Below are 11564 nucleotides of genomic sequence, written 5' to 3'. Positions count from 1 at the left end.
TGTATCTTTAACTTTTTATGAAAGAAAACACTTAACCAGGAGAGTTTCATACTGATCCAGTCAGTAGAAGTACTCTATCTGTGAATCACACAACATTGTCTGTGAGAAAAAGATGGGATTTTATTTCTGGAACCAAGAGTGCCTAAAATAGCTCCTCCCACTTTGCAACTCTATAGTTGCCAACAACCTTCACCAAACAAATGGTCCTGCTGAGGTTACAGTGAGAGACAGATAGGGTTTGGGATACTGTGGGGCCATATTGGTATGAAATATATTGCATAATGGTTGCATAATACTAACATCATAAAACATCTTCATTCTCTGAGTATCAACAGAAATTGCTTTTGATATTCATTCTCTGTCAGATATGAGCAGTAATACGTTAAGACCCAGAGTTTGTTTATTTATTTCATTCCTGACATTTGAGGCCAGTCGATTGCAGCAGGATTATCAGATGACAGATGCTAAGATGGTGGAAATGTCACAGACTCCAGTCTCAACTACTGCAGTTCCTTATCTGGAGAGGAGATTTGGTGATGAAAAGGAATAAGCCTTTTCTCTGTCTCTTGTAAACTGAAGAAATTGAGAGATGCATCTGGTGTTACATTTCAGGATGTGTTTGTGAGTGTGTACCCTGGTCTGTCTGTGAGTGGAGTAATTCATTTAAATTCAGAATAAAATGAGCATGAAGCTCTTTTGCTTTATTTGGTGAAAATTAGAGACTATTTGAATAATAAAAGTGTGTGGAGTCATAACTGATTACAGGATTGCACAGCCACAGAGACTACAGGCTACTGTGGTCTAATGTAAAACAAACAGAAGAGGCAGGGCTGGTTGCTTTTGTAAACTGATTGTAAGACGGTATTCTTGCCCAGGTCTAAATTTGACTTAATGCGGTATCAGTATTATCTGATGGGGTTGTGTATTGACAAGGACTTTGGATAATGTTTGTGTATAGGCTTGTTCAAATGGTGAAACAGTTCAAATGGTGAAACAATAGAGGATGTTTATCTCCATTTCTCTTCATCTTTGGCTGAAATACTCAGTATGATAAGTGGATATGTATCCATTAGCACTAAATAACAATGATGACGCCCATTTTCTCTCAGGCAACGTCCACACTAATATGTTTTCACTTTAAAACAAAAAGGATCTCCGTCCAGATGAACTCTTTAGCTCCACATCAGAAATATTCTCTGTCCATACTAACACACCTGAAAATGCAAATCATATGACCATTCATGTACACTGGCAACAAAGACACCAAGGTCAGTGTTTCCATACTGCATTCACCACTGGTAGTCAAGGCCGAAATGGGTCATGTGGTAGGAGTGTGAGGAATCAAGATAGAATATGTTATGATTGATAAGACCCAATCAAGAAGCATATATTGGTGTCATGGTGTCAAGATAAAAAGTACTGCATTGTATTTATCAGGGTGATGGCAAGAGGAAAGTAACTGTTCTTGCGTCTGGTAGTTTTGGTACGTAGGGTTCTGTAGTGTCTGTGGGAAGGGTGGTGCTGAAAAAGGTAGTATCTGGTGTGTGAGGAATCTGTAATGATTTTCCCTTTCCTGGTTCTTGCAGAGTACGCAAGTCCTGGAGAGTGAGCAGGGGAGCGTCAATGATTTTTCTGCCGTTACTCTTTGCTGCAGTCTGTACTCTATTCTGTTTTGTGGCTGCTCCTATTGCGACTATGATGAAGGGTAGTAACATACAGCACATGATTTGCAAAGCAACATTTATCACTAACAAAGTAGCTAACAAAAGATGACAAAAGAAACGGAATACAGTGGCTGATAGCAATGTTGCTTATCCTGGAAGACACAGCACAGAGAGCAGCTTTGGATATAACAATGTGCACAAGATGGATTCAGTGACTGTGGTGTAGAGCTGGCTCAACAACTCCTGTGGCAGTTGTCACAGAAAGTGCACCCTCTGCTGGGCTTTTTTGAGGATTGAGATTATATTGGTCTCCCACTTCAGGGCTTGGGAAATGGTAGTTCCCAGAAATGTCTCCACCGGTGACAAGGGCTGAAGGATATTGTGAGAGGGAGCTGAGCTGAGGGGTGTCATCTCGATATGCAGACTTGTTGCCATCTTGGATGGATCTGATGACTGTAGTGTCATCTGCAAACTTCAAGGGGTTAAACAGGTGGGTTGTTAGAGGTACAGTAGAGAGAGAACGCATTCCTGGGGTACACCATTGCTGACTTTTTGTATACCCTAAGTGTTTCCTGCCAGATGGCTGGGGATACAGTGAGGTGGGGGAGTTAGGAGGAGAGTATTTCTGCAATTATGGTTTTGAATGCTGAGTTAAGTTCACAAACAGAACTGGGCAGTCAAAGTGTTGCAGGATGTAGCCTATTGACATGTTGACTGCATCATCCATTGCAGAGGGTCCTATAGGTGCACTGTGATGTTCTTACAGTGGGACAACACCAGTCATTCAAATGACTCAGACATTTCACAGTTTTCAGAGTGACAGGCCTATTGTCATTCAGTCCTGTGATGGAGGGCTTCTTAGGGACCAGGACAATGGTGAAGCATTTGTAGCTGGATGGAACTTCACACAGTTCCAGGGATCTGTTGAAGACCTGTGTAAAGGTTGGAGCCAGCTGGTCAGCATGGGCTTTGTTGGGCTTGTTGGGCTTGTTGGGCTTGGTGGGTGAGGGGTGTGAACTTGTCAAGTACAAGACATTTAGGTCATCAGCCAGGTCTTTGTTGAGGGGATGGTATCCTGTAGTTTGATGTATGGCTTTACACACTGATGTAGGATCATTGGCTTTTCTGTGTTGCTTTGCTAACGTGTTAATGTCTTTTTTCAGTGAGTTTCTGGTCTACTTGTGTAGGGCATTGTCCTCACTTCTGCATCTTCCTTGGACTGACAAAGTTGTATAAGTCGGACCGTGAATAATGGCTTGTTATTGTTGTGTGTGCAGAAGGTCTTCTGCTTTGCCTTGCTGGTCCATTTCTTCACTGTTTTTACCACAGGCTTTGCACATTTTAGCTTTTTTGCCTTTAGGTTATAATAAGATGAATGAAACAATGATCAGAGTACCGCAAAGAAAATCAGCTAACAGAGTCAGTGATAGCACAGTTCAAAATCCCTGCTGTCAAAACTTCACTAACACAGCTTCCTCCATCTGCATCTCCTGATGTTAAACATTTTTTCTCTAGTGAAAGTAATTTGAGAAAGAGAGCACTGCACTGAGGCTACCACCCACAGCACCATCTTGGATATAAAATGGACTGAAATGGTAAATGGACTTGTACTTACGTAGCGCTTTTCCAGTTGTATCGACCACTCAAAGCGCTTTACACTACGCGTCACATTCACCCATTCACACACACATTCACACACCAATGTTACAAACATCGGGGGCAACGTGGAGTTCAGTATCTTTCGCAAGGATACTTTGGCACGGACTGGAGGAGCTGGGAATCGCTGACCTTCCGATTAGTGGGCGACCCGCTCTACGTCCTGAGCCACAGCTGCCCCATGATTGCATGTATCCAATTTCATGGCAGTCCACTCAATATTTGTCAGGATATTTCTGTCTTAACCTTAGGTAGTGGACTGACATTGCTATTCTTAGAACAATGTGGCTAGGGGTGGGAATCTCTAGGCACCTCATGATTCGATTTGATTGCAGTTTAGTTTGCTACGATTATTGATGCATCCATTTTTTCATACAGATTTTTTTTTTTTCATTGTGTGACTACTTGAAACTTTGAAATGATCCATAATAATGTAAGTAGCCTTAATAATGCTTTCTCTGGGATACATGCCCCAGTATAAATGTCAAGATGAATTTTCAACAACAGTAAATATTTATCATTGCATTAATTGATCTAGTTATGGTGTACTGACAGAGAAAGCATAGGTGTATTTCTACTCAAATGTGTAGCAAGAGTAGAGTGTTAACTCCAAATAGAAGCTGTAGCCTACACGCACATTCTGTACATCAGTGTATGTCACAGTGACCCCCGCGCTAGTGTTCCATTATCAATTAATGCTTAGAAAATCGATTTTTGACATTTGTTAATTGATTCAGAATTGTGCACGTCTGCATCCTAATGCATCTAAGAATTTGTTTTTCCCCCCACCACTAGTAGCTATCTTTGCTAAAAATCATCAACATCTCTCTGGCATCAACAAATATTGACATCGAGCGCTTCATGAAGATTGTAGTTATTACAGGGCTGTTGTGTAGGTTTGCATCACATTTCACAAGTACTGATTTTACTGTGTGTCCAACTACAGTATATTTTCTACTGCATCTGTTTATGTTATATAATCACTGATGAGGACTGATGGAAGATTTAAGTCAGATTTTGGCTTTCCATACCCCTTTAATGGGCTTAAAAAACTTCTTGAGTTAAAGTATTTTTAACCATTTTGGGAAAAAGGTCTGTTTTCTTTCTCTCTGAAATTGTGATGAGAAGATGGGCAGCACTTTCAGGTCTGCATGTTGTTAGATCGCCAGTTGTATCCCGGTACGGGAGGTCTGGACCAGCTCTCCGTCTAAAGGGTCAGAACTCACAGCTGTAGTGTCTCTACCCAACCTACAGTTTCTGCTGCTTTATAAGCTGGTGACAAGGAGATTCGCCTAGCTACTAACTGTCTACTTCCAGATGCCTACCCTACTACCACTAATGTCACACCCAACCGAGTAGCCCTGTGGGTCGGATATGATCACCAGTCACACCTGTTCACGACAGCTCTCCTCTTAAAGATCTTTGCACTAGGTATGGTGCTAGGAAATTGTTTAGTGGCCCTGTAAGCCCCAAGGGTCTGTTAATCTGTGAGGCTGAAATAACCTTTAAGAACCTTATGATGCATTACACACTCTGACCTAGTGTTTTACCTTTCTAAGAAGAACAGAACAACTGTCCACGACTTATCCTTAAATACAGTTTATGAATTTTATTGAATATAATTCTGGCAAGGGCAAAGCATACAGCATAATCATATAAAAAGCAAAAATAATATAATTAAACTCCCAATTAGTATAGTTCTGGAATAAGTAACTCACTGGTTCCTATAATGAATGCTGAAGCTGGTCACTAAGATGGGTGCATATTTTGGTGAGAGAGCTGGAGGGGTTGGCAGCTTGGCCTTAGCTGACCTCTCCTCTTTTCAGGCCGGTTCTGAGAGGGGTGACTCTGTACAAAGTCCCTGAGGACCTCGCCCAATTCACAGTTCCTTTTTCTGGGCCTGGCAAACTTGTTAAATCGTCAGAGAACAATTCCTTCACTGCAGTGGGGAAATTAATAATCCTTTGTGAAACTCCTCTTGACAGCGAATAATCTCCCAGATTCCTTCGTTCTAATTGAAGAAAAGTTCGCTGATTCCAGCCCTCTTGATGACGGCCGAGGAGGGGTCTTCCTTAGGTGATGATCCACCGATGGTCAACGAAGAGTCCGAATAAATTGTCTGGTACCTCACCTTTTATCTGGTCTTGGCCAGCTCTCCAACCCCACCCTCTGACTTCCTTTACCAAACCATTTTTTGACAATGCCAGCTCCAGCAACCCTGACGCAATCTCTCAGATCCAGTGCTGTCCGTTATGTCGCAATCCTTTCTGGCTTCAAATCTTTACCAATAGTGACCGCACCCATCCTACATACCACTTGCTTCAATCGTTCTTATTCTTGGCTACCATTAACGTAATTAATCATTATATTCAATAATACCATTAGTACAATCATTCTTCATCGTTCACTCTTTGCATTACAATCACTGTTTAAATCACAAATCATGATTTTCATACCCTCATACCATTCTTTACAATGCTTTACCAACTTTTCTTTTTGCTAAGACCAAACAGGCCATCTGGTACTTTCCAGTCATGTCACAATCCTGTCATTGCTTAATCACAGTTTCGTATGATTTTCCATTCTTTTCATTCAATACATTGATTACAATGCTTCACATTATATTGATTAATATTTTAAAAGATTAGCCAAAACTGTGCATCTTACTACCATGGGCAGAATCTAGCATTAGCTCCTTTTTTTTGGCGTCGGGAGTGGGTAGATCTCAACCTTTCTTGACAGTGTTCAGTACAGAGCTGGAGTCAAGATGTTGTAAGCCTAGCTTAGCACAAAGACCAGAAGCAGAGGAAAACAGCTAGCATGGCTCTTTCCAAAATTCAAAAATATTGCCAATAAATATCATAGATTACTCTTTTCTCTTGTTAGGACAGTTGGCATTATTGGATTTTCTTTTTTTCCACTCAGCTATCTTGATCCAAATAAGGTGTGAAAGTCTGTTTTTATTTAATTTTTTTTGCAGTAAAGAAGTATTTGGGCCTGTGAAAATAAAATTAATCAGTACAGTTCAGTGAGAGGAGCTCTCTTCCTTCTCCCCAGGCAATGCTCCGAGTGTGACCAGGCCAGCAGCGATGAGGCTGATATTGCCATGGAGACACTACCTGATGGCACCAAGAGGTCCAGGAGGCAGATCAAAGGACCAATCAAATTCATCCCACAGGAGATGTCACCAGAGCCCAAGAAACATCAAGTGAGAGGCACGGTGTGTATTTACACACTGGAAATATAAAATGTGATCAGTAGAAATTTATTTGTTAAACAAAACCTGTTCTTTATACAGTTAAAAAGACTGAAAACTGTTATATGCCCATCTCATCTCCACTTTGATTAGAGTGTAACTGATGACAGTGTTGGCTATGGCTATGATTGATCTGTATTGATTGTGAATAATTAACTTGACTTGTCATTACTCTCATGCTCTTCTTGAGGTTGTCGCAAAGTTGCACAAGGTGATCATGTGTTCCCCTGAGTACAAAATCAACATTTGTGACAAAAGGGTTTGTTATAGAAGGCAGTGTGCCTGCATACAAAATTCAGTGGATAAACGTCAGTAGATGTGGATTCTTTGGTGGAATGGAGACAGGATGCATCCACTCAAAATCAAGAAAATATTTCACCTCAAATGAAAAAAAATGTTGTTCTCCTTTGAAGTGATACAAGACTTCATTTGATTGGAGGTGTGAGATAAAAACAGGAAGGAATGTGTCCAGTGGGGAAATGATTAAAACAAATCTGCTTCACAGAAGGAAGTTTTAAAATCAGTCTGTGCTCCAAAAGCAAAAGCTCCACCAATCAAATTCATATGAATAAAGCAAAACTTTTGTTTGTGCTGTCTCTGTGGGGCAGTCTTAATATTTTGAAAGGCTCATAAAAAATGAGAAACTCAAAAGCTCAGTTAAACAAAACAATGCATCAGGCCCTCACAGAATCAAAGCACTGATATCTGCAATTACTGCACAAAATAATATGGAGTTTCCAAGTTAATGTGGTTTTATGGAAAAATATAATCAGAAAATTTCTGCACTTGACAGTCATAAAGATAAAACCTTTAGACGACCGAGAAAGAGGATTTAACTCCAGTTAAAAGCCAGTCCAAATACAAGAGGAAGGTTCACAATTCCTCAAGCCGGTCTTAAACAACAGTCAGGTGCCTATATGACACTCAAACAGGATTTGCTTTCTGTAGACATTGTTTATACTGGCCATTGAAAGATCCTTTCCTAATGCACTTCTGGAGTGATGGGTAAGGCTTTAACCCAGAAGAAATCATTAAGATAGTTAAAAATTATAAATCTATATTGTTCTTATGCTGAGTTTGGTTGGCAATCTACCAAGTCAGTTCAGCATAAAATAAAATAGGCTTTTAATGATTTTTTCAATCTGTCTTTACTTTCTCAGAATGTCTACAGGATTGGGTAAAAGAAAAAATGTGACTTAATATAGAATGATGATATGCCAACTAATAAACACAATAGAAATAATATTATTTCAGTAACACACTAAATTAATGTTCAGTTGTTCAGCACCAGGGACAGAGGTAGATATTCATGCAATTTTAAGTAATCTACGCTACAGTTGTGTCAGTGTTGCCATAAATCCTCTGGCGGTTTCCTTGTGACTTTTTCCATTGTCCATAAAAGAGTGACAGCATGTGTACTGTGTCAGCTTGTGGTGTAACATTTTGTGTCAGCTGTGAGAGGGAACAGAGGTCTCTCTCCACTCCTCACTGGATCCTACTTATCTGTGCCAGCCATGCTCTGATCTTATGATACTGTGTTGCCTCCTTGCTCCCTCAAGAAACCCTCTGGATTGATATCTGACAGCCTGGTGGTGAGGAGGGGAGATGGGGGTGTCTTTCACCTCTCTTTTGTTTTTCCACTGTCACTGTGTGACCCACTGCCACTCACCTGGGACTTGATGGAACTTTCCTCTTGTGACTGGATACTCACAGCAGAGCCAATGCCACTGAAGCTGCCCCTCTATCTACAGTCTCAGTTACAAATAGAGAAATTAACAAAGAAAAGGAGTGTTCCATGCACTTCCCACACTCTGCACTCTGTCTTAGAGTGGAAATAGCATAGTGTCAGAGCACAATGGCAGTCTGGGTTAATGTGTTTTTCTGTTCAGGTGTGGAAACCTTAGGTCCAGACATGTGCTGAGGACTCTGCTAGAGCTCTTAGGGATTAAGCAGCTTTCTGTTTCTTTCTTTCTTTCTTGCTCTCTTTTTTCTCCCTTTTTTTTTTTTGGAGCCATAGCCACTCGGGTGAGGCACTTCATTGCAGCATTTATCTTCAAATGCAAGGTGTGCAATGGCAGGCACTAAAAGGGCCCTGCTTTGCATTTTTAATGCTTTTACCAGGGCACCCAAGCGCTGGCACTCTAAAGCCATGTTTCAATTTATCAGGACTGGCTAATCGACCTCCTGCTGGCCTCCAAGGCTGCGGTGTGTGTGTGTGTGTGTGTGTGTCTCTGTGTCTCTGTGTGTCTGTGTGTGTCAGGGAGTTAGTATGTCAAAGGGTGTGTATGTGTGTGCGCACCCACACTTGTACCCACATACACATATTTGGCCAAAAAGGCTAACATGGCCCAGTGCCACCTTGATGAAGCTGAGGGTCTCATAGCTGTTAATCATGGCCTGTAGTACTGCCTATTGGAGTAAAACCTTTAAAGTCAACCTGTGGGCTGAATTTTATTTAGCATGTCCGTAATGTTGCTGTTGTAAAATTAATGCTCCATAGCACGCACTGTCACATTTTACACAGCCCTGCTAAAGATAGCCAGACTGAGCTTCATGCAAGGGCAGTTCATTAACACATTTGTGCTTCAGTGTGGGAGATATAAAACACAACCTGTGTTTTTCAAACTCTATCATGGATCAGTTTTAAAAGTAACCATTTCTCAGTGTCACCAGGTTTTGTCTCCCCTCCCTGATGTTCCTCATGCATAAATTAATCAATGCACTAATTAAGTGAAGGTTGTTTGTTCAAGCAAAAGTAGATCATTCTGAAAATTAAGGAAAACCATGTCTCTAATAATGATATATGGTGTCAAAATAACTTAAGTCACAGGTTAGAATAGTAGAAATTAAAGACATGTTTACACACTTGAAGGTTGTGTGCAGACATTGACCTTGGGTGCAGACAGGGACTTGTGTCTTACTATTAAGGATACATGTGCCATAACTAAATCTAGTCAGCATTGTTTAGATGAAAATTTGATTGGACAGATAAAGCTGCCACTTTATTGAATCATTTTTTAAAAACCTACAGACCCTTTCCAAAAAATTAGAATATCATGGAAAAGTTTATTTATTTCCATAATTCCATTCAACTTTCATAGATTATAGATTCAGGGCCCACAATTTAAATGATTTCAAGTATTTATTTGTTTATTTTTACTTAATTTGGGCTGCCAGCTCGTAAAACCCACGAAAACAGGAATTCATAAAATTAGAATACTGTGAAGAAGTCACCATTTACTTCTCAGTTTTTGAAGAAAAAAAAGAAAGAAATTAAGATCACATCAAAATATGGTATTTTCACGATATGTCAATCTTCAATACTTGGTTGGGAATCCATTTGCCTTAATCACTGCCTCGATGTGCCGTGGCATTGATGCAATCAGCCTGTGGCATTGCCTGGGAGTTATGGAAGCCCAGATTTCCTTGATGCTTGCTGTCAGCTCTTTGTTTTTGGGTCTGGTGCCCCTCCTTTTCCTCTTGATAATACCCCATAGAGTCTCAATGGGGTTTAGGTCCGGCGAGTTGGCTGGCCAGTCAAGCACTGTGATGGCATGGGCATCAAACCAGGTTTTGGTGTTTCTGGCAGTATGGGCAGGGGCCAGGTCCTGCTGGAAGATGAAATCTGCATCTCCATACAGATCCTCAACAAAAGGAATCATGAAGTCCTCTAAAACATTCTGGTAGACTGTTGCAGTGGCCTTGGATTTAAGAAAGCAGAGTTTACCAACACCTGCACTAGACATTGCACCCCAAATCATTACTGACTGTGGATATTTCACACTGGACCTCAAGCAGCTTGGGTTCTGTTCCTCACCCGTCTTCCTCCAAACCCTTGGACCTTGATTCCCGAATGAAAGGCACACTTTACTTTCATCGGAAAAGAGGACCTTGGACCACTGGCCAACAGTCCAGTCCTTCTTCTCCTTGGCCCAGTTGAGACATTTCCTACGTTGGCTCAGGCTCAGTAGTGGCTTGACCCGAGGAACCCGATAGTTGTAGCCCATCTCCCAGATGCGTCTGAATGTGGTGGTTTTTGAAGCTGTGACTCCCGCCTCATTCCACTCTTTCTGGATGTCTGCCAGGTTCTTGAATCTTCTCTGTTTGCTAATCCGCTGAAGCCCACGGTCATCTCTTTTGCCGGTGCATCTTCTCCTGCCACATTTTGCCCTTCCACTAGACTTTCCATTGATATGCTTGGACACAGCACTCTGTGAACAGCCAGCCTCCTTAGCTATGAACTTTTGTGACTTACCCATCTTATGGAGGGTATCAATGATGGTCTTCTGGTCAGTTGTCATGTCTGCAGTCTTCCCCATATTGAACTGAACTGAGACAACTGAACCAAACTGAAGCAATTTAATGACACCTGGGGAAACCTGTGCAGGTGCTTTGAGATTAGTAGATGATTAGTGTGTGACACTCATTCATGCCCCGCAAAATTTGGGCTGATTCCTGTTTTCGTGGGTTTTACGAGCTGGAAGCCCAAATTATGTAAAAATAAACAAATAAATACTTGAAATCGTTTAAATTGTGGGCCCTGAATCTATAATCTATGAAAGTTTAACTTTTTGAATGGAATTATGGAAATAAATAAACTTTTCCATGATATTCTATTTTTTTGGAAAGGGTCTGTATTTAAATAACAGGACAAGTCATTTCAACAATGGTTGGTTGCAGCAAAGGTTGCCAGAGGAGGATTTTGTGGTGCTTTAGATTGATTTTCCAGCAATTTTAGACTAATTACTATTTCATATCATAATTTGTTTATCTATGAATAATTAAAAGATTATTTTACCACTTTGAATGTTTTTACACTCGCAACCAATTGCGCTTATTGGTCTTTCACTTTGTTTAACTCTTTGAGCCCAATTGATGCAATTTGTGTCTAATGAATTGCCATAACACTCAATGGCCAATAGACCATACACTATTGCTGGAACCAGCAGAATTTATGCTTCCTGATTATAACAATATCTCTGGCCATG

At 40.8% G+C, this 11564-nt stretch overlaps 1 protein-coding gene across 4 annotated transcripts in view; it reads left to right on the top strand.

The window, feature by feature from the left end:
• Positions 1-11564, top strand: part of phf14 (PHD finger protein 14) — a 123969-nt gene that overhangs the window by 62363 nt on the left and 50042 nt on the right. For 2 of the 4 annotated variants that reach the window (XM_018695439.2, XM_051078752.1), the window contains exon 14: positions 6378-6528. In XM_018695439.2, coding sequence (XP_018550955.1) covers positions 6378-6528 — 151 coding nt within the window. Of the gene's footprint in view, positions 1-6377; positions 6541-11564 lie in introns of all 4 variants that reach the window. The other 2 variants (XM_018695438.2, XM_018695440.2) reach the window with 1 other exon arrangement.

This window comes from Lates calcarifer, linkage group LG3 (assembly GCF_001640805.2).
Source record: "Lates calcarifer isolate ASB-BC8 linkage group LG3, TLL_Latcal_v3, whole genome shotgun sequence".
NCBI lineage: Eukaryota > Metazoa > Chordata > Actinopteri > Centropomidae > Lates > Lates calcarifer.
This window is presented reverse-complemented; position numbering and strand designations above follow the sequence as displayed.